This window comes from Podarcis liolepis (genome assembly GCF_965112155.1).
Source record: "Podarcis liolepis genome assembly, chromosome: 13".
Classification (NCBI taxonomy): domain Eukaryota; kingdom Metazoa; phylum Chordata; class Lepidosauria; order Squamata; family Lacertidae; genus Podarcis; species Podarcis liolepis.
Window position 1 is genome coordinate 56,103,591 of NC_139573.1, and position 27,738 is coordinate 56,131,328.

A 27,738-nucleotide genomic window follows, 5' to 3' on the forward strand; every position below is an offset into this window, starting at 1 on the left:
CTTCCGAATTCCCTCAGGGCAGCCCTTGAGCCGATATAAGAGGAGTAACCCTCGCAATTCTCCCAAGGCTAATTGATGGCCTCATAGAACTGTGCTGAAGTTCAATATATGAACTTCAATATATGAAGTTGAATATAAATTCAATTGCTAGTTAAGAAGTTGGATTCAGTAATTGAGTGATGCTTAAGCTTGATTCAGTGTCAGGACAGTAAACTTGATCAGACACTCCCAGGGATTACCCCAGCCGAAAACATGCGTGCTAAAGCAGACTCTGTGTTAATGTGGAAAGAGGGAAGGAGAAAATGAAGTTCATTTTAATTTGCTGTACTCTGGAAAGTGCTGCCTCCCTTCACATCTAGTTGGAACAATTTAGTAACTTTTTCCCATTTCATCCTTTTGCTTTCTCTGCATGCCTAAATTAGTTAATTATCATATTTCACTAAACAATGACATCGATTCAAGCACTTTCTACTGGGTTTTGGAAACTTCTCCCTGTGTTTTTAGCCTGAAGCTGTTTTTCTGTGAAATAATCTGCATATAGTTAGCTTTCAAGATGTTCAGCAGGACATCTTAAGAAGACTTAGTTGCTGAGTAACTGTCACACAGAAGTGGGTCTTAGCATTATGTTCCAAATTACATTTCAGGCAGTGTGACAAATAGCATCATAATAACTTTGACTCAGTTGTCATTAATTATAACTGAAATGTAATCACAGCTGGGATTTCGCCTAGTAATTGCAAGCTATAAAGGCAAACATTAATATGTACAGGGGGAAACATACTTTCATAAACTTAGGTAAATCAAGGCAATATATCTGCATGACCTGAAAAATCCTAACAGGCTGAGGTTAAGATAGGAAAATATTTGGAACAGTTTCAAATGTTTCCTTTACAAATTTTACTGCATTGAATGCAAGATTGTCTGTGTGTCTTTTGTGTCATCCAGCTGCCAGTGCTCAGCCTTGGAAGTAGTCAGGAAAGGACAGGCAAGAAGTAGAGATAAAATATTAAATCCCATATAGCAGAGCTAGTTTGTTTCCAAGTTAGCTTTAAGGTTCTGATATTGACCTTTGAAGCCCTGTGTGACCTGGGGCACATTAGAGGGAGTGCCTGTTTTTCATTACTGAGGTAGAGAAACGTTTCCAGCCCAAGGGCTCATTGGCTCATAGGCCGCTTGCCAGTGTTGGGCAGGGCCAGTGGTGCCAACCACAGGGTGTGGAAAGGGCTTCAGCCCCCTCATTATTTGTGGGTAGGGGGCTGAGCCCCCTCACTTTTGAGGGGGCCACTATCTTGTGTAGCCTGCTGCTGCCAGGCGGGTGTGGGATGCACGGAGGGTGAAGATCGCCCTCCACACCCCTGCTGTTGCCGGGTGAGAGCTTGTGCGGGGGGCGGGGTATGTGGGGGGTGAAGAGCTGTGTAGCCCACCCACTGCCACCACCAGGTGAGCACTCATGCACTGGGTGGGGGCGGGACGCACAGAGGGGCGCATGAGGTCATGCATATGACAACATGCGATACCGGGCCCCCTCAACATGGGGGGCAAGTCGGTGCCCCTGGCAGGGCCAGAGGCAAAATTGAGTCGAGCAACATACACAACTCTTGCCTGTGTGCCGTGTATTCAAGGAAACAAGGGGGCTTGTCCCATTTCCATGACATTTCCAGCAAGGCCAAAGCATTTGGGGAGGGTCTTGAGCCAGTGAGGGGTGTGACCAGGGCAGAGGCATTGCTTGGGAAGAATCCCAGGGGCCAGGTGCAGAGGTCTGGAGGGCCACATTTGGATTCTGGGCCAGAGGTTCAGTACTGGTATGTTATTGCTATATGTCAACATTGCGATCTTCTGATTGACCCCTGCTCTTTTCTTTCCCATCTCAAGTGCTGTGGTGGCCATCCAATCAGGGCAAGTACCGGTACTTTGCGGCAGTGAAACCTTGTGCCTTAAACACTCTGCTTCACAGAGCCCCTGAACCTAGCTCATACCTTGGGAGAGTAAATACTTCTGCCTTGGAGCTTTCCTTTTGTTGTGTTAATTGTAGAAATAATGGGGTTTTAATATGGTTAGTTACAAAGGGAACTTACTATAAACCTTATGGTAGTAAGCCATGTTGTGTATCTGTTGAGTGGAAAGGCAGTATTAAAAAAATATATATTATATAATTCTCCAGCAAGGAACAGGGCTTATTGAAGCCTTGGTAGCTAATCTACTTTTAGCCCAGTATGGAGGATTCTGGTGACTCTGCTCCCAAAGGAAAAGTGATATTAAAATTCCCCAACCCAGGGTTAAATCTCTGTGTTGCTGAAATTCAAACTTGCAAATGGGTTCACAAGAGGTATTAGTGCAATGCTAGAGTGACATAAATGCATCTCTGGCAGTTATAACAGCAGAGCAGGGGAAAACGGTGTCTGTCATGAGCAGGACGTGGGTATGACATAATTGTGTCTCATCCAAAGACCCTCTGAGTTCATTTTTTATCTCTTGCTAGAGTGTTTGGTGTTACTTCTCTTATTCCCCTGCCTGCCTCCCCTCCCCCCATGTCTCTTAAAATAGAATATAAAATTTTAAAATAGCAGGATTGTTTCATAAAATTCTGCTTTGCACACTTGTTATACAGGACATATTTTTAGGCTTCCTCTGACTGAAGTTCTGCCAGCAATTTGCAGTTCTGTGTATGTAAGCATCAGGGAATCCCTTGGTTTTGGCAAGTGGTCTCAGATTTGGCAAAGAAGAGTGTCATCTCCTGGGTGATAGAGGGGATGCTTTTAGAGCCTATGTGGAGATATACAGCAGAGGATTCCCTTGAGGGTTGTTTGGTGCAGGGATGACATATTCCCCCCCCCCCCCATGCACAGTATTACCACGTACCCCACATTCTCTCTCTCCCTCTCTGCCTTGGAGATGCCTGGTTCATTTCCTCCTCCAATCCATCAGTGTTTGAGCCTCTCCTCCTTCTCTCCATCTTTCCTACCTCAAGTCTACCCCAAAAGGATTGGTTTTTGTTGTTGTTTAGGCTGCTCCAGCCTCCCCGCCTAACAGTTGGCGTGCGGGATAGCACAGCAGCAGCAGCAGCCTCTTTCCTGCGCATCCTCCAGCTTCCTGTTGGCCCCAGAGCTTCAATTCTAGTGGTGGTTATTTTTTGATACAGTATTTTTGGTATGGATTGGCGTAAGAGTGGCAGAGAGGGCGTTTAAAGGATGTTTAGAGAATGCTCCCCACTTTATGTGATTTAACATGTGGGGAGAGCCCAGAACATAACCCCTGTGTAAGTGGGGAGTCACCTGTATTGTGGGGTGGGTGAAATAAATGTCTCCACAAAATACATGCAAATGAGTCTCTTTTGCTGTTAACATCTTTGCAACTACTTGCCAGTGTCTCACACTTGGAAAAGACAGACACTAACACATCTCACTTTTCTTTTAAAAAGAGAGAGAGAGGGAGAGGAGCAAATTATACCACCCACAGTCCTAAGTAAGATTGAACTACTTTTCTATAGCCTCCTAGCCAGCAGATTTGGAGCACAGGTTTGTGTTTTCTCCCTTGTGTAAGATGTCTGTACTGCAAGATGATAAATTGCAAATGAGGTTTTTTGTGCATGTGCTGAATTATAAGTTGATGCAATGTATACCAACTTGTAGTTTGTATCAAGAACCCCCCTGCCCCCCGCTTCTCTGGCATCAGTGATCATTTTCTCTCCCCCCCCCAAATGCCCTGCAAATCTTGTTTCTTAGTGGGCTCATGCTAAGTCAAGCACTTTGGGGATTGGTCTGCCCAATAATTACTGTTGGAGACTTAATTGAAGTATTTTGACAGTCTGTTCTAATTATCTTCCTTCAAACCAATGCAAGTAAGGTTTATTATGGGTTCTTTAAACCTGGGATTGGTCTCTCTAGAGAGATTAATATGTTAAATATCTGAGTTTTAATTAATACAGTTTCTTAGTCCCAATAAGACCTTGTTCAAATACTACAGGGGGGATTAAGGTAACCATTTCAAAATAAGTCTCTACAGAGAAAGTACATTTGTACCCTGGTTGAGCTCTCCCTTGGGTGATGTGTTACAGGAGAGATTCATCAGATAGTCCCTTGAGGAAGAATAATCGTACAGTACAAGAAAGCCAGGTGTGTGCTGCTTGAACTTTTGAACCCTGCCTGGGAAACGCTGGAAGTCAGGGTGTCAAATTCCCATCTTGGGGTTGCAGATACATGGAGCCACTTTGGATTTCTTCCCATAGTCAAGAGTCAAGACTGATTTAAGATTTATTAGATGAGAAAAAATGACAGTTCTACCAAATTCACTTTGGCTATGGTGATGTCTTGTTTGGTTGCTATACATATTTGGATATGCTCCATGAAATACCTGAAAAGTCTAGCAAATCCCTTTCTTGTAATTTAATACTGAATATATATATTCCCATATTTTCCCTGAGCGAGACTCAAGGCAGTTTACATATAAAAACAAGAATGGCTAAAAACAGAGAAAAATATCATTAAAAACAATTAAACATTTGTTGTTGTTGTTTAGTTGTTTAGTCGTGTCCGACTCTTCGTGACCCCATGGACCAGAGGACGCCAGGCACTTCTGTCCTCCACTGCCTCCCGCAGTTTGATCAAACTCATGCTGGTAGCTTCAAGAACACCATCCAACCATCTCATCCTCTGTCATCCCCTTCTCCTTGTGCCCTCCATCTTTCCCAACATCAGGGTCTTTTCCAGGGAGTCTTCTCTTCTCATGAGGTGGCCAAAGTATTGGAGCCTCAGCTTCACGATCTGTCCTTCCAGTGAGCACTCAGGGCTGATTTCCTTAAGAATGGATACGTTTGATCTTCTTGCAGTCCATGGGACTCTCAAGAGTCTCCTCCAGCACCATAATTCAAAAGCATTAATTCTTCAGCGATCAGCCTTCTTTATGGTCCAGCTCTCACTTCCATACATCACTACTGGGAAAACCATAGCTTTTACTATACGGACCTTTGTTGGCAAGGTGATGTCTCTACTTTTTAAGATGCTAAATGCTAAACATTAATCAAATTAAAACTATGAAACTATAAATTAAAACTATAAAGCCTGTTTAAACTTTAAAACAGACAAATAATTCCCATAAAACAGCATAGCAACAGCCCTTTTGTTAAAAGCAATCAATTCCCCAAAGAATGACCTGCCAGCGGAAGGATAAAAAGGAGGGAGCCAGTCTGACTTCTCTTGGGAGAGAGTTCCAGATTCTAGGAGCAGCCACTGAGAAGGCCCTTTCCCATGTCCCTGTGAGGGTGGCAGGACTGAGAGAAGGGCCTCCCCTGAAGATCTCAAAACCCAGGTAGGTTCATTTGAAGGAACATGGTCTTTCAGATAGCTTGGGCCTAAGCCATGTGGGGCTTTCTAAGTAATAGCCAACACTTTCAGGTTTCCCCAGAAACAGACAGGTAGCCAGTGATCTGTTGTAGCAAGGGAGTCATCATCTGCTCCCTATAGCCAGTCCCAGTCAGCAGTCTGGCTGCAGCTCTTGCAGCCCCATGTAGAGCGCGCTACAGAAAGCGCTCTCTCTCTCTCTCTCTCTCTCTCTCTCTCTCTCTCTCCCCCTCTCCCCCCCCCCAGTTGAAATGGTGCCACTGCATCTCTTGTGAGAAAGAGCCATTCTCTGCATTGTTATAGCTAGGTCAATATCTTCCTAAGGTTTATGAATTTTTGCTAAATAACTTTTGGTTTTTATAGTGTGTAAATGAATAAGCAACAAAAGTTGACTGAAATGTGATTTATTTATTTTTTCAATCCATGTAGGTTTGAGGATGGGACTGTTTCTTTCCTTGATATTATTGCACTAAAGCATGGATTCGATGCCTTGGAAAGACTTACAGGTTAGTCTGCTGTCCTGACATTAAGTTCTGTGTCCATAAAACCAAGGTTTGTTGGTTTTCTAGGTAAAACACGTGAGTTACAACCGGGGTTATCCATGACCAAAGGCCTTGTGAAACTTTAACGGAGGAAATAGATAATTACTTTGAAGCCTGAAACAGTTGAATCAGTTATCGTACAACCAGCTAGATGAGCAATGGTAAAAATCTTAGCAGTGTTCACATCACCCAGGCTTCTAAAAAAAATTAAATTTTCACCAGACCCAGTACCACCAGCTGAGTGATGTTCTAGCTTGGAGCATGAACGCAGAAATATGCAGCTCAGTCCCATCCATATTTACTAGTGCTGTGCAACTGCTTCAGACAAATCTTGAATTCTAAACCAAATTAGCTGTTTTCAGACCAAATTGCGTCCAGCCAGCTCCAGATTGGTCCAGAGTGTGTCAGATTGATCCAGAGCTCCCCTTCCTTATTTTCTATCTAGAAGTAGTCTTGCACTACCCAACACTCTTTCTAACTACATTGCAGGGTCAGATAGTTAAAGTTATTGAAGAACTATATAGTCAGTCTCATGAACAATTACACCTTATAGAACAGGTTAAGCTGGGTTAAGCTATTCATCTGGGAGCAAGCATTATTCAGCTCAACAGGACTTTTGAGGAGGCAGGTGTAGAATTACACTGTAATTATTCAAAATTTCATCTCTAGGATTTGTGAACAAACTCCAGTGTTCTGCATAATGCACAGGAAGAATGTATTAAATGTATTCATAATATGTGGTATGGTGATCATAAGTTCCACCACAATGCCAGTCTTTTTCATTACTTCAGAGCACATCGTAAATGGTAAACCAGAACAGCTAAAGTAATCTTATTACAAGATTCTTACAGAATTTAGTATATTATGTTGAAGTACTGCTGCTCTCAAGAGGCCAAAACAGAGCTGACCCACCCATGAGGTGGGGTGAAGCAGCTGACTTGGGTGGCAGAAACCTCCAAGATGGCAACTAGCCTGCCCCATTGCTCCAAGATGGCAACTAGCCTCTCACCGGTGAAGATCTTGCCAGAACCTGCCATCACCACCATTTTGCAACACTGCCACTCAAGGTGGGCCAAAATATTTTTACTTAAGCTATACATGGGCATGGCAGTCAAAGTGCTTTAACTTTTGTGCTATAAATTGTGTAACTGCCACAAATTCTGTTGAACTGTAATGACTGGATGAGATCTGTGGCTGAACATAAGAAAGCCCTGTCTTCATCTACTCCTGCAAAGGGAATTGTGTTTGTCCTGGGGAAAGTAGGGAAAAAAGACTTGGGGTGGTGGTGCTTGCAGCCCAGGATAAAGAGTAAAGATAAGGGCAACTGCCGAAAGAAAAACGGACATTATTTATGTATGCAATGACAGCAGCAAGAATTCTGATAGCACAGAACTGGAAGACTGGAGAAATACCATCAAAGGAACAATGGCAAGAGAAGCTGATGAATGCAAAGTTGGCAAAGTTAACAGATAACTGCCTAAAAAAGACAATAGTGACTTTGAAAAAGAATGGGAACCTTTTACATCATATTTGCAGAAACAACAACAACAACAAAAATTAGAGTCATTGGCAGGATTTAAATAAACATTTGCAATTTTATTCATTAAAAACAAGAAGCCTAATAGTATGACAATATAGAAGTATATATAAACAGCAGAATGTAATATGAGATGGAATAAACCAGGGATGGAAGTTGAGGGAAGTCAGCAGGGAAGGGGGAAACTGAAATTTGAATGTAATGTAATGATTACAGATATTGTTAAAATAAAATAAAAAACCAATAAAAATGATTAAAAGATAAGGGCTGGAGACCCTGGTCTTAGACTAAGGAACCACAGCTCCCCGTCAGCTTCTTTCTTTTTTAAAATTGTTTGGCTTTTTGCTTAATGAAAATGCACACACAACCATTTAAAGCACAGAGTTGTCTTATCGGCAGCAAGTGTTTAAAGGAGTTGTGTTTTGCTCGAGAAGCTCTTAAGCTAAATGGACTCAATTAACTAAATGTAATCACTGACCATTTATTTATTTGATTGATGAATATATGACTGAACAAAGTTGAGTTTTGGCAATTTAATTAAGGTTTTGAACCTAGCTGATGGATGAATTTCGGTTCTTTAAATTGGGTAAATAAAACAACATATCTCATTTGAATTTTAAACAACAGTGTTAATGAATCAGATCTTTCAGCAACTGATTTTTCAGTATGATGAACAGAGTTTATGAGAAGCCTGGAATGAGTTTGTATATTGATCAGGTCATATTTAAAGATTTATGTCTAGTTAACAAATTTGAGTTTGCCTACAAACATGGCTATGGGTCTCAATAGGCCTTGGATACCTTTACCGGGAGAAGGACATGGGGAGTGCAACCCTGTTGGTGGCTTTGGATACCATAGACCAGGATGGTCCAACCTCCCAAACCACGTGGGCCACAAGAGTACTTCAGTACAGAACCTGTTGGCCGCCCCCTGCCTTGTTGTCTGGCAGGGTGGGGGGAGCCAGGACAAAATTTGACGCCCCCTCCAACCTTTGTGCTGCCTTCCCAAAGCTGTGTAAGCAAGGAGGTGGGCTTTGGGAAGGCAGCCCAAGTGCAGCCCAAATGTTTCCGGGGGCTGCCAAAAAAGGCCCTCAGGTCATGCATTGGACCACACTGCCGTAGAGCATGGTATTCTCCTGAGCTGACTTGTGAGAATGGGTCTAAGAGAGACTATTTCACAGTGATTTTTGTTTTGGGGGGTGAAGTCAAACCGTTGGAAAGTTACAGCACCTGCTGTGGCTGTAGAGACTGATATGGGAGAGTCATGTTTTGTTGCATTTGGGGAAGATGAAGGCATCCGGTAAATAAATAATATACTTTGTGCCTTGCAGTGGATCAGAATATATTCCCTTCAAATTCTGCAACACTTGTAGAACTCTATAATCTCAACAATATAGTCAATCTGTTTGCAAATGAAATGCATTCTCAAATATGAATGGATTTACTTACAACTGCTGTGGGGTTTGTTTGATGAAGAATTGTAACTGCTGAGAATTGTGATGCATGAAGTTAAAACACAGAAGCTCAGCAACGCTATGTAGGTACAATTCATTTTCCTGTGGATGCCTATTTAAATACTACTTTTTTAAAAAAAAGATATGTGTAGTATCCTAGCAGGGATTATTTTGTTTGTAGTATGTACAGTTCCTCAGCTGACTTGATCCAATCCTTTCTTCAGTGCAGAAGCATTAAGATAATTTCAGAAGGACCATATTAAAGCGAATGAAAGTTTGCATATTTTGTGAAACGCTACTTATTCAGCAGCTCCAGATCAAATGGCACTAATCATAAATATCAGATATAGAAAATCCTTCTGAAGTCACCGTGGGGTTAAGTCAGCTGCTTTACTCAGCCACAAACTCATGAAATATGTCATAAAGCCTGTTTGACAACTTCTCCTAATTACTAGAGGTATAAAGGACAGTGTCATGTTGTGGTTTGGGGACGGAACTGGGAAGTGAATTTAAAGTTCACTTTGAACAGCTTTGCTGTGTGTGACAAGTTGATCAGGCCTGAGAAACACAGTCTGGGAATCTTTCATTTCCTAAAGGGAACACTAGGATACCAGAATGAACAGCCAGACCTCAACCTGCAAAGTTGTTGCAAGGGAATATAAGAACAAATCACCAGACAATGAGAGTTCAGAGGTTTATTTCCAAAATATTGAAAGGAATATTATTGCCTCCTCTCCCCTGCCCTCCCCGGATCCATTTATGTTGCCATTTTGACTTTAAATGGAGCTCACAATATTTTGTGAATGTTACAAGAGCCAGAGTGACGTAAGACCTGGGACACCAGGGTTCAAATCCCTTCTCAGCCATTAAGCTGACTGAGTGACCTTGGGCCAGTCACTGCCTCTCAGCATAATCTACTTCGCAGGGTTGTTGTGCGGATAAAAATGGGGAGGAGGAAAAAACAATGTTTGCCACCTTGAACTTCTTGGAGGAAAGGTGGGATATAAATGTTATAAATAAATATATAAATAAATTTTCTGTGAGAACAACAATTTGTAAAAGTGTGAACATTTACTAAGCACCGTTTGAAAATTAAAATAGTAAATCACTTGCCCCCTGAAGATCTCAATCTAATAGAAATAGTAGAAAAGAAAACAGGAGTGAATATAAGCTCTGGAGTAGGATTCTTTCTGGCAGGGAGAAGAAAAGCACCTCTTCTGACTCTGGTCAACTGATGGGGCAGGCTGGTTTCCCCCTGGAATCAAACCTAAGTAATCAGTAAAGATACGCAAGGACTTGCTACTTATCTTCCCCCACCCTCAAGGTGTGCAAATCACCACAAACAGTATTTCAAGTGACCAGAGTTGAATGCAAGCCATTTATCAGGAAGTGCCACCTGAGAGTGAGACAGAACATTTTGCACCCATGTCCCTGGATCCAAAACAAGACGGTTAAAACAAACTGTGTTTTTAAATTTCACTCACAATGCATGATAGGTTGTAATGATGGGCTAGATGTAGTCAATATTACCCATAACTCTTGGGAAGATGCCTCACGTGTCTCCAAAAAAGTCAGTTGACCCTTACATAAAATTATCATTCTAGCTTTCCCCCCTTCATCTGCAGCAATTAGACAAGAAGAAGGAACACAACATTCTGTGCTTCTTTCATGTTGTCTATAGATAATTGTAGCTTGCTGGATGTCAGCCATCTTATGTACCGTATTCCCCCAGTGGGATTTATGAGAGTTCTCTGTTGATCAATAACCAGAGAAAATCTTTGGATTGAAAAATGATCTTTTGAAAAAGCACAAAATGTACTTTGTGGCCGTTACTGTGCATACAAGGCTGACATTTGACTCTTATTGCTGCAAGCCGAAATACCTCTTTGCTTTTTTTAAAAAAAGAAGAAGCAGATTTCTAAGATACATACCACAGGGGGAATTGGGCTGCAGCTTGTGCAGGGAGAAGGGGAACAAAATGCAGTAAAGACTATCCAATTATTCCTCTGCTACTTGATTCAATAAGAGCAAGAACATCTAAATGGATTTGGGAATTGAAAGCTTCTTGACTCAAGAATATGCACTGTCAAGCTGGCTCCAGCTTTTGAGGTTCCTGGGGTCACACAGTGCTGATAGCACCCGAAACACCTGCTCCCCTAGGAGCAGCACTCCTGCAGCCGCTTGCCTGCCCTCATATCTGATGAGCCCATTTTCTCCAAGCGCTGTGGGGAGGCAGTTGCCAGCAGCCTTATCCTGTAGGGACACTGCCAGGGTTGTTTTGCTGCTGTGGGCAAGATACCCCACCCCCCAAGATGCTGGCTGCCCTGCAGATCCAGGTTCCCTCCCCATCCCTGTTCCTGCCATTGCATCTGCACTGGCAATGGCAACTGTTAAGTTGTGGGTGAACATATCAGGCGACACAGCGATTCTTCAAACAGCTCTTGTTTATTCACAGGCCAGGACAGAACTGAACTGAAGGGTTCAGTCAGCCTGCTTATATAGAGCTCCAGTACCATGTAACTGTAACAATTTTCTAAAACTATCCAATCACTGAACGTCACTTTCGATCCCTTATTTGCATAATTATCTACAGTATCCCCCTGCTGGCCCAGGGTGAGAACCTCAGTACATAACAGCAACGGGCACCAGACCCAGCACCGCAACTGCACCCTCACCTACAGCTGTGCCCGTGCTGCTGCCATGGGGGGCAAAGACACAGCAGGTGCAGTGGTGAGGGCAAGGGTGCTGTCTTTGGGAGGGGGGAGGTGAAGCCCCAGTGGGGTAGGCCGCATAGTGGTGGGGGCAGGGACAGCGGTCAGATCCACTGCCAGAGACAAATGGCGTCCCCTCGCCTCATGCATGGGCTGCCCCTGGACATGGCAACAACTGCTACCACTCTTTGGCAAGCCCACTCATGCGTGAGCAGCTCCCAAAGAGATTGGTAGCTGCAATAGTGCTGCTGGTGGGAGGCCCAAGGGATGGCACCACTGGGGTGGGGCCAGGCAAAGTGTCAGCCTTGATGGGCCCTGCATGTCTGTGGACCACAGCAAATGCCCCAGTGGGCAGACTGGTGATCCTGAGCCTGTGTACTGTTTATCTTCTGAACCACCTGGAGCTCTTCAGTTGAATGTAGATGACGATGATGACACTGTGGAACTGGACAACTGAGCTTCATGTGCTTAACAGCTAAACCTGAACACCCAAAGTATTTTTCTGCCGCGAGGAGTTCACATTTATGTGTGAGTTGTGAATATTATTATTGTTTTTGTTATTTCTATAGCACATCAATGTACATAGCTCTGTACACCAAAGGGCATGCAGTCAATTGCATCTGAAAATGCTTGGTTTAGTTGACAAATTTAGTTATAATTTACTTGGGAGCCAGACTTCCCATTAATTAAATACACAAATTAAATTGGGAAACTACCTAAGCTGTCTGTTGCTGGCATATGTCCTTTTCTTCATAAGCATTAGACAAGAGATTAAATTGTAGTAGGATTTGCTGGAGTCTCAGGGTGTGATTTACTGAAATTACGGGTAGAGGAGAAATTTGTTTGCTCCACAACCTAATTAGCCAACCTAATTTGCTCATCCTGGATTTATATGTGGATCAGAACACAGCTGTCAATTGGAGTATAGTACACATGTGTATGACTTTTGTGATGCACTTCAATGCACATTAATTTAATGTATTTTTAATCTTTGTTGGAAGCCACCCAGAGTGGCTGGGGAAACCCAGCCAGTTGGCCAGGGTACAAATAAATAAATTAATAATAATAATAATAATAATAATTATTATTATTATTATTATTATTATTATTATTACTTTAGGTTCAAAAAGTGTGCACCAAAATGCATGTTTTATGGGAAAATACATCCAAAGATTCATACTTTAGGGAAAGAATATATATAAAATGAGAAAAATTGTAGCATTTAAATGCATTTTGAGGCAAACAGTGAGATGAAACAGAACTACGATTGAGAGTATTTGAAAGTGATTTGGAATGGAAACAGACCCACCTGTCTGCCTGTCGCCACATGAGCGCATGAGCATTCAAACCTCTTGTTTAAAAAGTCAGTATTTCTTGTATTAGCAATCAAGGTTTCATACCATCATCTCTTCTTCTTAACTAGAGCAAATTTTATTTTCAGATTAACAGTTTTTAATTTTTAATCTATTTTTCAGAATAACAGTTCTGTACCTGGCCCTGCCTCTGCCCCTGTTCTTCCCTCTTCTGGGTTCGAAAGGACCTGCACATCAGTGATGGCATGTCAGTTGGACACGCCTAAAATGGCCACCACCTGTACAGCCATTTCAGTCTGAAGTCTCATTCACAGTCTTATTTTTTAAAACAAACAAACAGCCATACACATAGAGGCAGCCTGGATTGCCCTGTGTCAGAGTTGAGCGTTCGCTTATTCTTACCTGCATATGAAATAACTGATGGGATAAGTAATGGGTGCAGGATACACACTGACAGGAAAATGAATCCTGTATCCTGCTGGGGGCTGGAAGAGACCTCAGTAATCATTATAGTTAAGTTTAATTTTGTACATTGCATGTGTTGTTTAAAGACCAAAGGTCTCTCTTCTTCAGCACATAAATTTCAAGGGATTATGATAATGCTACTTTGCAGAAAATAGCTGAAATTACAGGCTGAACTGAACTCCAAGGGGCTACTTTATCTGGATGTTGTGCATGCTCTCTAGCTCTCTCTTGGATAATATATAACACTGGATGTACATAAATGAGATAAAAAGACTGGGTGAGGACTGAATAAAACAATTGACATAAAAGGTCTCTGAGGAATGTTGGAGCACAGCACCTTGATAAATAAAAAAATAAAAATTTGAATTCACAAGAGGGAGCATTTAAGTAAAGCAGCTGTTACCTGGAACGTGCACTTTCCATGTGTGAGCTCTTGCCATGTGTGCGACCTGCACTGGCAATTAGGCACCTGGGAACATGAGAGCCCCTTGGCATCAATGGGGCCACTCTCTGGGGAAGCTGTCTCATTGGGCTTCAGTCTCAAGACCTGGGGCTGGGTTCAGATCTAGCTGGTTCCTCCTCTGTGTCAGAGTGCTGGCTGCTCTTCAAGATCCGGGTTGTGACAGCTGATGCAGACAAGCAAGTTCATTCTTTTTCACTGACACTTCAGGTGTTCTGCACTCCTCAAGGAATCTCCCTTGCATGGAAACCTATCTATTGCCATCTGTGGACTCAGCTACGTTAGTCAGAAGACAGTGTTGTAAATGTGTTATAACACTGTAACTCCAGATGGCGCTGTAGAGCTGAATATACAACTCAATGATATTTTCAATTGTGAGATTTATAACTTTCTTTGCAGAGCGTTTTCAGAGCGATTTTTATAGCTGTGTAGATCTAGCTTGTGTCTTCAACAAAACAGGGGAAGAAGCGGGAGTGATAATCAAGGGCTGTGCTGTCATTCATCTTTGGCCATTCTAGTCCAACAAATATGATATTTTTTTTATTTTAAGGGCTCACATTAATTCCAGTTCAGATGTGCTTTCCAACAGTGATATTTTTTAATGCACTGAGAAGCAGTGAGCAGAACTCTATTTTTTTTTATTAGAGTTTAAATTTGATATTCTGTTTTTGGGAGGCAGGCAAGGGGAAAGTAAGTGGGCTCCTGGGAAGCAGGAAAGAACACATTACAGTTTCATTTCTAAGTGGAGGTTTATAATGTGATTATCAAAATGTGAATAACAGTCAAAATAGTGTAGCAGTTTATTCCCAATAGGTAGATTTTTTTCTTTGAAATAAAATAAAATAGTAACATGCTTTCCCAGCAGGAATCTCCATTCATGCCAAGTTCTTTTCTACATTTGAGCAAAATGTATTTATATGATTCAAACATCAAACACTGGAATGATAAATAGCAGGAATAAAATCCTGTTTCAGGAAATGACTGCAATGGAAGAACAATTAAAATAAAACTGGCAAAAAGTTGAAAATATTATTTAAGCTTGAAGAAAACATGGGGCGGGGAGGAACATTGCACTGGAAACAAAATGTTAAGTCAAAAAGCAACCAGTATGGGCAACAAATGTATTAAATGTATTAAAAGATTTATACAGTGAAGTATCAGCAGATATTCACATTCATGCATCTAAATTTCTTTTTTAAAAAAACAAAAAACCGAGCCAGTGTCTTACACAGTGAATTACTCTGTGTTATCTTCCCTGCCTACCAATTCATTTCCAGTCTCAGTTCAGTGTTAGTGTTGCCTCTAAAGCCCCAAATAGCTTAGAACCAGGATACCCAAAGGATCATTTTTAAATTGTGTGTCCACAACAGAGCCCTTCTGCATGTCTTCTGATCTTCTGCAGCACGGGAGGCATGGATATATTAGAAAGCACCTTGGGGGTGGAGATTTGTTTGCTTTCCATTTTTGCTGGCAACTGAAGACCTTGTTGTTTCGGAAAACCTCTGATTCGCCTAATGTTGCAAGTTGATTGTTTATTTTATTTTTTTGCTTTTATTGTGATGCATTGGCTCTTCCGTGAGAGTAGGAAGATGAAATAATGATTAATTCATAAATAAAATACATTATCGCGTTCGGTTGACTAGAAATGGAGATTAGGGGTCAAACCACATTTCAGGCTGTAAAAAATAGAGGAATGCTTTTCATTCTATATAAAAAAAAGCAAAGCTGCTACTCTTTCCGAAACACAGGTGAAGGTCATGTCCTGATCTTCCCAGCAGGGAATCACTTCACTAAACTGGTATAAAATCAGTATGTTTCTACCGTGGATGTGCTCCTTTGGAGCATAATATATGATGGTGGTATAGCAGTTCCTTTCCCTCACACAAATAGATATCAAATATTTTTCAGAGAGGAGGCTGGTTGGAAAAACCTTGTGAATTAATATGAAAGCAATCAACGCATGTGGCTGCATGTGCAACTTTGGACTGTGAGGGGTTGTGGGCATATAAATGCTAAATGTTCCAGCGGTCTTGGAAAACTATACATGCTTATTTTACAACATTGAAATAAATACTGAAGTTGTGAAAAATGAAGGCAGGAATTTTATTTCATGCTATTGGTAGTTTCTTTAAATGGAAGCAATTCTCAGGAGCTTAAGTGGTTCAGTTCATTTTGTATGCAAAGCTTCTTTCAGGGTATTAGAAGCATCTTCATTTCAAAGATTAGAAATGTTAAAGAAGAATGACAGATGGAATGAAGAGCAGGCGGTGTGTGTGTGTGTGTGTCCTGCTACAGGAACAGTGAAAGTGGTGCGAGAGCTATTTCTAGGTGCTCACAGGTTTTCTACCTAAACCTAACTCTTGAATTCTCAAGTGATGCAGTCCACACTTCTTGCCACAAGGTCTATCTGTTGATTGTAGTCAGTGGTCTGCTCTGCCTCATGGGAAGATCAGTCATGGTGGACAAATGACCCTGAAAGACAGCTCAGGGAACACTACATTACGTATTCAGTAGCGCACAGGCACATTCTGGGGCAAGAGCTCCATTCAGAATGGTAAACATTTGAGGTCCAACAGGCCTCACCTGTGCCCTGTGGAAACTGGTGTGCTCTGAAATTATTTGAATGGTATTTTGATGCTTTGAAAAATCATTTCAACAGCCACAAATGGAAAAGGAGAGGGCAGATAGCTTTATGTTTTCTTTTTCTTTTTGGATACGGCTTTCTCTTTCTGCCCTGTCCTTCATAAAGAGACAAGAGGCATGTGAAGTTGTTTGTTTCTTGAAGGAAGAGAGGCAGACCTTTGATTTATGCTTTACAATGAATTTAATACGGTTTAACTACATCTGCCCCCCTTTGACTAAGGAGTAACTAGGTGATATTTATTACCATCTTTTGATGGGATGTTGTGGGGAAAAGAGCATAGTAAAGAATAACCCACAGCTGGGCTTGTTGTGTAAGCCACGTAGAGGCTGAATTAAAGAAAGACTTATGTTACGATGGGTGTGTTTGCACTGGAAAAGAAGGCATCGCAAGGTGGAATCCTGTGGCTGAGATGGGTTTGGAAAGTTCGCTCTGTAAATTGTTTAGGCTGCAGTTTGAATCTGCTCTGTGTGACTGTGTTATCATCAGGATGGGATTCGACCTTAGAAATATGAGCATGACAGAGGAAGCAGAAACTGCAACAAAACACCCAACCCGGGAAAGATCTACGATCTTAACAATGCTGTTATTGATTATAAATACTAAGGTTTAACAATGCTGTTATTGATTATAAATACTAAGGTTTATTATATATATTCACTATGGAAATAGAAGCCAACAACCAGCTTCCCTTCCTTGACGTCCTAATCTACAAAAAACCTGATGGCTCCCTAGGACACACTATCTACCGGAAAAAAACACACACCAACCGCTACTTACATGCTCAATCACACCACCACCCTGCACAAATAAACTCCGTAGCCAAGACCCTCATCTCCAGAACCAAACGCCTGGCTGACAAAGACCACTTGACAACTGAGTTACAGAATCTCTCAAATGTGTTAATCGCCAATGGATACCAGCAAAACAGGGTTAAGAAGCTAATCCAAAAAGAAACACCCCCCAAAAACCAAGACACGGAAGAAAACAATGGCATGGCCCTCCTTCCTTATATCAAGGGCACTACAGATAAAATTAGCAAAATCCTCCATAAACACAATATCAAAACAGCCTTTTGCACCAACCAAAAAATAGCCAATATCCTCAGAAACCCCAAAGATAAAATCCAGTTGGAAAACCAAGGGGTCTATGAAATACCCTGCAAAGTCTGCCCAGCCACGTACATTGGACAAACAAACAGACGAATAAATGCACGTATCGCAGAACACAAGAATGCCGTCAAAAAAGAAGAAAAATCTTCCTCTCTTTTCCAACACATGAAAGAAACAGGACACGAAATTAATTTTGCAGATTCCAAATTGCTCTTTAACATGGAACATCACCACAAGAGAATAATCATGGAAGCCATCGAGATAGAGAAACACCCTCACAACATGAACAAGCGTGACGACACGTCCCGCCTGCCAGACATCTGGAAATTAGCCCTCCCCACAAAAACCGACACCAGATCCAGAGGCACACAGAACGCCACCACCAATCAACCACACCAGACCCAAACCCAGACCCTCTCCACAGATAAATTACAGACACCATCCAGTAACCAAACCATAGTGGCAACTCCGGATGCTGCACCCCCCTGCAATCCCTACACAGATCTGGCTGGCACAGGGCACAAAACCACAGCTCGCCCCTATACACGAAGCCAAGCCAAAGCACAACTAAGTGCAGTACAGCCATCTTCCCAGAAAAACTCTTCACAAATTCAAGAGGTCAAGACACGAAGGCTTTAGCAACTAATCCACACCTAATGACCCACCTAAGTGGTACTCAGAATATCACTCAAGAAATCACTCAAGATATCCCTCAAGTAATTAAGGAACAAAAGAAGAAAAGAACACTAGCCTGGGAACTTCCCCTCTGCCCAGAACTTTTGAGGTAATACACCACACCCCTCTACAGTATTTATAGGAACTCAAACACTGAGATCCCGCTCTGTTCCAGTAACAAGAAGCCGAAAGCACCAGCCTGAAGATGACGAGTGAGACCTCGTCGAAACGTCGCCTAGACACCCCAACTTTTACACGGGAAGACACCCGAGGACACCAAAACCTGCATATATATATATATATATATATATGTATGTATGTATATAGTCCAGTAGCACCTTAGAGACCAGCTAAGTTTGTTCTTGTGTGCATGAAAGCTTAAACATGAAAGCTTAAAGCTTATACCAAGAACAAACTTAGTTGGTCTCTAAGGTGCTACTGGACATTTTTTATATTTTTTTATATATTTCTACTGCGTCAGACCAACATGGCTACCTACCTGAATCAAGGTTTATATGAGGAATTTGCAGTATGCAGGGTTGTAGAGGGGCAGCTGTTAAAAATATTATGGTAATTGCAAAGTGATGTCAACTAGCGACTAAATGAGAATTGACGCAGCAGTGGGGGTATATCTTGGACATATTCTGTAATGAGAGCGGGAAACTGGTTTTGGAAATTGTATTAATTTGGTTTGATTTGTAATAATTTGGAAAATCAATAAAAATAACTGGCAAAAAATGTTTTTTAAAACCTGAGAAAGTAAAAGGAAGCCTGAAGCAAGTAATCTACTTTGATAACTCTAGAAGTGAGGCTGCTTTCTGTCACAAATTCTAAGAATGAATTTTATATCCTCCCACCTCTACTGCTAGGATTGGTAGTTTGGAGTTTTTAGAAAGCATCTTTCATTTTTCAAGTTGACCTAATCAACCATTTTGTGCCAAAATCCCAATGACTCTTTGAAGTGAATTGCATAAGAGGCTTAATATAACTGAGCTTAAATCCTGAACCTTTTGCTTTTCATCTAGCACTGCTCTTTGAATAACAAGTTGGATTTTGAAGGAGGGGAATCTTACTGTGAATCTCAGGTTATCAGTTCTTTTGCCAGGTGACTGTACTGACACGCTGTGGTTCTCAGCAGTTTTAAATCAAATGTCGTAAGTGCGGGATGAGTAAACATCAAGGAGCTGACTTTTTCATATCTTTTAGAAGTGATACATTAATAATACAGTTTTTGGAATAGTAGCAAATATTGGTTATGTGATATTTTATATGCATTACTAAGCATTTATAAAAAAGGTTAAATTTAGAAGTTTTCATTGCTTTTGCTATCAACAGTAACTGGAAGATACAAGGTCCCCCCCCCCCAAAAAAACCCCTAATTAAAGCCACTGATATTCTATTTATTTCATTCTGTTTGTGAATCCCTGGGAAAGATCTCAAAGCAATACATAAGCTTATTTACAAAAAAATAAGATGTTTTGAAATCAGATTTACAGAAAAATGTTTTCCTCTTGTGATGCCCTGGGATGATAAATCAGTTTTATGCAAACAGGAAATGTTGACAAAAACCAGGAATAAAATAAAGCTGCTTTTGGCATACAGCTTTCAAGAGCGTCTTTCTGGCTTTACAGTTGAGGGAGCAATTATTTTACAACACTGAATTATATTTTACTCATGGGGAGAGTGCAGGGAATATGGAGTCTCCTTTTGCTTTGGAGAACAGAATGCAGTAGTGACCAATAGAAAGCTGCATAAGCGTTGAGTGTGACTTCCTTCAGCAGCATAAATGCTGAAAGAAGATGTCTGCTTTGTGCATCTTTGACGTTGCTGAGCTCCATGGTTTGAAAGCCCTCTTTCTCCTTCGGTTCTGGAACTGCTATTGCCAGTCTTTTTGTTAAATGGGTGGAGATGTGATTTCCCCTAGGTACTTTGATTCGTCATTGGTTTGCTCGTCTTTTTGGATCAGATTACTACATCTAAAATCTAGTAGATCAGCTTCACTTCAGCCAGATCCCATTACCACTTTGTGTAATCTCCCCCACAAATTCTATATGTAAATACTATTAGATGAGCAAGGACTACCAGTAATGGCTTTTCCATATAAGGTTCTTTACAATTGACTCTCAAAATACAAGTTGCTAACATCATTGAGCTGAAAGAAGGAGTAGAAATTAGCTATTCAACAAAATAAGATGGGGAATTTCCAAAAGCCATCTGTTCATTAAGATAAATACTGAAAACATATCACATGTGGTCTAAGCATGCCATCCTGAATGAGAGGATTACGCTTCGGCTGAGGAGGCAGAGAAAGAGAGAGAGAACAAAAAGGAATTGCACACCCAATTAGAACCGAGTGGAAATGAAATGTTCCTACCATTAATTAGAGTAGATGTCTGATTTCAATGCATATCTGACCCATTTTTTTAATATTAGTTTACCCATGTCAAGAATAAATTAGATGTGTGGCAGGTGTTGAAAAAAACCAAAACATTAGGGCCCAGAAAACTTTCAGTAGAGTGATGTACCATAAATTAAACAAACAAACAAATAAATAAATAAATAAATAAATAAACCTTTATTGTCACTACACCACCTGCGTGCAGTGAAATTAAACGAGCCACACACACCCGCCACACACTCAGTCTTGTGCTTGTCAGAAGTCAATTACACCACTATTTTTTTCCATTCAGCAGCCCAACAGCCCACGGATAAAAACTGTTCTTTAACCTGTTGGTGCGGCTGACTATACATCTGTATCTCCTACCTGTAGGAGATTTAAAAGGTGCTGGCCAGGGTGTGAGTCGTCCCTAAGAACTTCCCTCGCTCTCCTGAGGCAGCGGTCTCCCGCGATGTCATCTAGCAAACTCCGAGGACAGCCCATGATGTCATGTGCTGTGTTCACCACCCTTTGTTAAGGACTTCCATGCTTCGTTTGTTGTTTATAAGAATTACGCCTTGTCTATTATATTCTCTTTATTTTATTTATTTCCCACAATTCATGACATGAATCTAAATATATAAAACTGACTACTGAAAACAATTGCTTCTGTAGTTATGAAAAATGGTGTGAAAATTCTGTCACAGGTGTTAGATCTGTGATGACTCCTCCTCGCGTGAAGTCATCAGTTGATGACACTGGAGCTGCTAGATTTGCCCAGGAAACACTAAGAGTGAGTGCCTGCTGCTGTAGCTTTCATGAGAAAAATCCCGGAACAAAATGTATTTCTGTGTGGCCAGGTTCTCTTATTGATATGTGAGTCTTACTTCCAAAATGTCCCTTCAAAGAATCTATTTTACTATGATGTCTGCAAAAATGGATTGAACCTTCTTTTTAATTTTTTTAATATTTATGTTGTTTATGTAAACCTAATAATCACATCTTTTAAAAACTTACATTAAATAATAATTACAATTGACTTGATTTTACGAGCTCCTTTTAATGTCCCTGTAGAAATGGCTCAAAATGAAACTGGAAGTTGTTGAATTTTTCTCTCCTCTCTCCCCCTCCTCCCTGCAGGTGGAATGAAGAACATAGAACAACATACATTTGCCTTAGCTCACTACACCTATAGAATCCTCTCTACGTTAACATATCCTAACGGGGCACCTGCTGTGCATCTTTACAGTGATACAGACTTCAGCAGCCCTGAGGTCCAGGGTCCAATCATTAATTTTAATGTATTGGATGAAAATGGAGATATAGTTGGTTATTCACAGGTATGCTTTAATAATTCTCTTGTTATCTTCTAATGCATTTTTGTGATCATTTGACCACCTTCACTCAAAATACCTGCTCTTGCTGAATTCTTTTATTCCTTCTGAACCTCCCACATGTTGTTTTATATTAAAAATAACAAACAAGGGAAGAAATATTTTGACAAAGTGGAGGACAAGTTGTCTGAACAAATTTGGACATGGCTACCAAGAACAGTGTTCAGTGTGGCTGGCATGTTATCTTCAAAAGTATGGTGAAAACCTTCCCCTTTGTCCTTTTTATGAGGTACGTCACCAGAGTCTTTTGAGTGATATTGGAAAGAGTCAAAGCCAACCTCCTCATTTTTTTTAAATAAAGAATATATTGTTCAACAATGATCAAAGAATATGAATTAGCAATTCTAATGCTTTTAAGAGCCTACCCACTCATTACATTAAATGTCATGAGTCCAGTTAAGATAATATTCATAGCCAGCCTAATGGCTTTTTTGGCCATGTTCCCAACAGCCATCTCTAAACCTCGGGGGGGGGGGTGATCATTCACTATTGATTTCCCCCCATTGATTTAGCAGTTAAGATTCCAGGCAGGCAGAAGAACTTGATGGACTGAAGGAACAGAATACAAACCAGATGATGAGGGAAAATATTCTGCTGATGCCTCCAGTTCAGTTATTCCTTTGGCCTGTATCATCTTCACTGTTATGCAGCGAGTATCTTAGCACAAGTTCCCAAGGCACAAGGGTTGGATTGTGTTGTTCTGCACTACTAAAATGGATCTGATATCAGAATGGTGTTTTGTCATTACAGTCTGGCAAAGTGCATTTGCAGTGTATTTAATCAAATCCGACTAGGTGTTGAAATGATTTGTCTCCTGCAGACAGTTAACTAGGTGGAGAACTGCTCTCTTGGCTCAGACATATGATCAAAGGACAACTAATGGATGCATTTAGCAATTCTTATATTCTAGAAAACCTGAAAATACTAGCATATCCTCCAACATTTCTCTGAAGAAATTAGGGATATCCTATTCTACATTAGGAAGCTTCTCCTGCATTTGTTCTTGCCACACACATATACGTAATATACACATCAACATTGGTCAAGTCAATTACAACCTCTCAGCCTAACCTTCCTCACAGGATTGTTGTAAAGAAAAACTGTGTGAGGGAAGAGATTGTGTACAGCACCTTCAACAGACAAATGGAGTGAAATAACATTTTAGCTGTAAGCTGTCTTGAGTCCCTGCCAGGGGAGGAAGTGGGTAATAATAATGGAAACCATGAGAAGGATCAGGTACATACCTGAGAGTAAATCCTATTAGGCTCCATTTACAATAAAAGAGTAAGCACTCCATATGCTTCTTTTAAAATGGCTGGCTGCTGAAGCGTTGCATTAAACTGACCCTTTCCTTCAAAATTATAGGAAGGACTTTATATGCCAGTTTCACCATTTCCTTCATTTGGTATAGGAATTTTATTTTCACTATAAACAGGACTTTGTTTTTGCACCTACACACACAAACAACTTTTAATTGTTCTCTGAGACATGGAGAGGAGGAAAAAGGAAAAAGGAAAACCGGAGTATTCTGGGTTCAAATCAGAAATTGAGACAGATATCAAGTCAAAAAGAGTTTGTGAGAGAAACTGCAATGTAGGGAGAAACAGGGCTTTTTTCTGGGGGGACGCAGGGGTTTGCATACCCCTAAACATTTTGTGAATCTAAGTCTGGCCTCATTGAGGGGCTGTATTTCAATATGAGTACGGAAAAGTACCCCTAAATATTTTTTTAGAGAAAAAGCACAGGGGACAAATATGTGTCTTCATTCCAGTCTGGTAGCTGCCATGGCATATGTACATTGTTAAGTTATAAAATGAGGATTACATCATGGTATATTTTAATGAAAAGTCTCTTTTAGGATGCAAAGGTGATATTGGGGGGAAATCTCAAGTTGCATTAGAATGAACATGCATAAAATCTAAAGCAGCTAAGTTATTGGCTTTAATTGATAGCAAACTGATATCTTTATGTTGAGAATCTTTCTTTCTTTGCTGAACCTACAAGGTAGACAAGTTGGCTGGGCTGTACAACATACACATTCGCACAGGCTGTTTCTGTAATACTGGAGCTTGTCAGCAGCATTTGGGGATCAGCAATAATGACATCAAAAAGAACCTGCAGGTCAGTATGTGTTTAGTCCATTCATGCTACCAGCTACGCTACTTAGGGGTGCAATTTAATGTTACCGTTTCCCAGTGTATCCTAGCAAGTCCTGCCAAGTCCAGCATTATGGTTTTATTTAGGTGCTCCCAAGTGAAGTCTTCAGTCTTTCACAGGCTCCAACACTGTCCAATATTCTCAAACGAAAAGGTAATGCCATCAGCTAGTTTCTGTGCATTGCAGTCCTTTTTGGAAGTGAGCCCCAGTCACTTCAGTGGAGGTGCGCACAGTGTTGCCGTTTTAAAGAATTATGAGTCAGCACTAAACTGGACACAGGTACAATACTTGCTCTGATGTATTATTAGATCTCAAATTTTGTTGTTGTTGTTGAGTCGTTTAGTCGTGTCCGACTCTTCGTGACCCCATGGACCAGAGCATGCCAGGCCCTCCTGTCTTCCACTGCCTCCCGCAGTTTGGTCAAACTCATGCTGGTAGCTTCGAGAACACTGTCCAACCATCTCGTCCTCCGTCGTCCCCTTCTTGTGCCTGCCATCTTTCCCAACATCAGGGTCTTTTCCAGGGAGTCTTCTCTTCTCATTAGGTGGCCAAAGTATTGGAGTCTCAGCTTCACGACCTGTGCTTCCAGTGAGCACTCAGGGCTGATTTCCTTCAGAATGGATAGGTTTGATCTCAAATACGTAAGAGCAAATCCCGATCCCACTCTCGAAATAAACTGTGGGCAAGATTCTGCAAAAATTATTTCTGCAACAAAAATCCTTTTTTATTATTGTGATTGTTGTAGAGCACCTGTAAATATGTACATAGAGATATGAGAGTAGTTTACCTTTTTCGGGGTCCTTACAGTATTCAGTGTAATCTCTTCTCAGCCTACCTTCTTCCTCTCATATACTTTTCTTTTTTGAAAGTCCTCTGGCCATGAAATTGTACAACAGGGCTGGGGAACACTTTTCAGCCACTTTCCTTCCTGGCTAACTTTCTGGCTGTCACATGCCACTGGTGGATGGAACCACACACACAGCCACATGCTGAAGGTAGAAGTCCTGCAGGTGGGAGGATGCACAAGCCAGGGCTCCCCCAGCCTGTTTGTACGGCAAGCTCATGTGTTTATCAGGGCAATCAAAGCCTTTATCACCCTTAACTTGCTGAGTGGGTGGCGGCTTTCCTCTGTATCCTGTTGTGGAGCAAGGACAACCTTCACACATCAGCTGCCGTTTTAAGGGACTTCAAAATTTAGTAAAGCCGCATGTCCTTTGCCATGTGTGCCATTTTACTCTCCTAGTTTATTTGTCAAATGCAAACAAACAGCCCTAGTGTGTTGTACATATTAGGTTAGTGAAAAGACACAGTAACTATAATGCTGTATTTTAATGGAATGAATAATGAAAACAGGACCAGAGCTCAGCGGTGAAGCACAAAGTGTTTTTGCTTTGCATGAATAAAGTCCCATGTTCAGTGATTGTATCTCCAATGGGAAATCTTGGAGATGTGCCATCAGTCAGAGTAGACAGAATGATACCCAGAATCCAGACTTCATATGTGGCAGTTTCAGATGTTTATAAAACCAAGGGAGAGCAGTTATAGAGACTTGTTTGCAAAATGTATAAATAGAATATATATTTTACTATGTGCCTAAAGGCAATATATAAAGCATAAGAAGGGGAAAAACAACATCCTAAAATTAAAATAAATACTCCTTTTAAAATTGGGGACTGCAGCAACATACTTAAAAGTAAACCTCTCCAAGTGCCTGGAGGAATGGGTTCAGTTTTACAGAAACCTAAAACTCAGTAAAGGCAGATCAAGGTGGGTCTCTCAAGTAAGGTTTGGGGTTGTGAATAACCAAACTTGGCACAAGGAATAAAAATCAAGATTACTTCTCTCTCCAAAACAAAGTCTTGCGGGGGGGGGGGGGACGGGACATTCTGTGTTTTTACAAAATCTTATTGCTGTAAAATACAGTACGTTACATTTTGATAGCGTATACAAAATGTTTATCATACCTTCTATCTCTCTCCCCCCCCCCCATCTAGGCTGGGCATGTCTGTGGTGATGACATAGATGTAGTTGATGGACGTCCCACTGGGTCTGTGAGAATCTCATTTGGCTATATGTCTACATTTGAAGATGCACAAGCCTTTCTAAAGTTCATTATAACCACCAGACTCATTGGCTGCAACGTGGTTAATATTCCATCTCCAAGACAGACTATTTCAGAACTGGTAGCGTCTCCCAGGGAGAATGGTCACACCTGTGATAACAACAGTGCAAATAAGCTGACTCCGAACAAGAGCACTGGGGACTCTGCACTTAGTACCTCTTCCACTTCAGTGAACATGCCGGTCAGTCTACAGCCAGCCAAGAGACATTCAGAAAGAGACATGACTGAGGTTTTTGGGAACCCAGCAGAAGACATGCCAAGTGGTAGAAGGCCAGTCACTGTCACCAACATTTATCTCTACCCAATCAAATCATGTGCTGCATTTGAGGTAAATGCTTTTAGTGATATTTAAAAGATTCACATTTTTTCAGGTCTCTTGATGTTTTATATCTATATATATGTATATCTCTATATATCATAGAATCATAGAAGAATCATAGAATCATTGAGTTGGAAGAGACCACAAGGGCCATCGAGTCCAACCCCCTGCCAAGCAGGGAACACCATCAGAGCACTCCTGACATATGGTTGTCAAGCCTCTGCTTAAAGACCTCCAAAGTAGGAGACTCCACCACACTCCTTGGCAGCAAATTCCACTGTCAAACAGCTCTTACTGTCAGGAAGTTCTTCCTAATGTTTAGGTGGAATCTTCTTTCTTGTAGTTTGGATCCATTGCTCCGTGTCCGCTTCTCTGGAGCAGCAGAAAACAACCTTTCTCCCTCCTCTATGTGACATCCTTTTATATATTTGAACATGGCTATCATATCACCCCTTAACCTCCTCTTCTCCAGGCTAAACATGCCCAGCTCCCTTAGCCGTTCCTCATAAGGCATCGTTTCCAGGCCTTTGACCATTTTGGTTGCCCTCCTCTGGACAACCAATGTATATTGTGTGTGTGTGCGTATGCATACATTGGGATGGGTGTGTATATATCTAGATCTAGATCTGCATAGATGTTTTATATGTATATGTGTGTGCGTGCATGTGCATGTGCATGTGCATACACACATGCAATTTTTAGCTCACAAAGGCATCCAGGGCCAGAGCCGCTTCACCTTCACGTAGAGAGAGACAATGAGCCTCCTGTGCCAATTTTAGGAATACCATTAACTGGTATTAAATTGTTGGTTATTTAGTGTATGTGTATATCTATCCATCCATCCATCATGGGGCAGAAGAAGTACGGTACATCATTAGGATTTTCTTCTAATGCATCAAAATGTTTTTGGCCTTCTCTGTTCAGATATATATATATATATATATATTTGTTTTCGTAGATTTTCACGGGTACAGGAATGCAGGTTTTGGTGTCCTCGGGTGTCTTCCCGTGTAAAAGTTGGGGTGTCTAGGCGACGTTTCGACGAGGTCTCACTCGTCATCTTCAGGCTGGTGCTTTCGGCTTCTTGTTACTGGAACAGAGCGGGATCTCAGTGTTTGAGTTCC

At 41.2% G+C, this 27,738-nt stretch overlaps 1 protein-coding gene across 2 annotated transcripts in view; it reads left to right on the forward strand.

The window, feature by feature from the left end:
- MOCOS (molybdenum cofactor sulfurase) overlaps positions 1-27,738 on the forward strand; it is a 237,680-nt gene that overhangs the window by 25,604 nt on the left and 184,338 nt on the right. For both annotated transcript variants that reach the window (XR_014518738.1, XM_083473195.1), the window contains exons 5-8: positions 5,766-5,842; positions 21,763-21,962; positions 24,021-24,137; positions 26,168-26,623. Coding sequence is in view for 1 of the 2 variants with exons in the window: in XM_083473195.1 (XP_083329321.1) it covers positions 5,766-5,842; positions 21,763-21,962; positions 24,021-24,137; positions 26,168-26,623 (850 nt within the window). In the remaining variant the exon portion in view is untranslated. The remainder of the gene's footprint in view (positions 1-5,765; positions 5,843-21,762; positions 21,963-24,020; positions 24,138-26,167; positions 26,624-27,738) is intronic.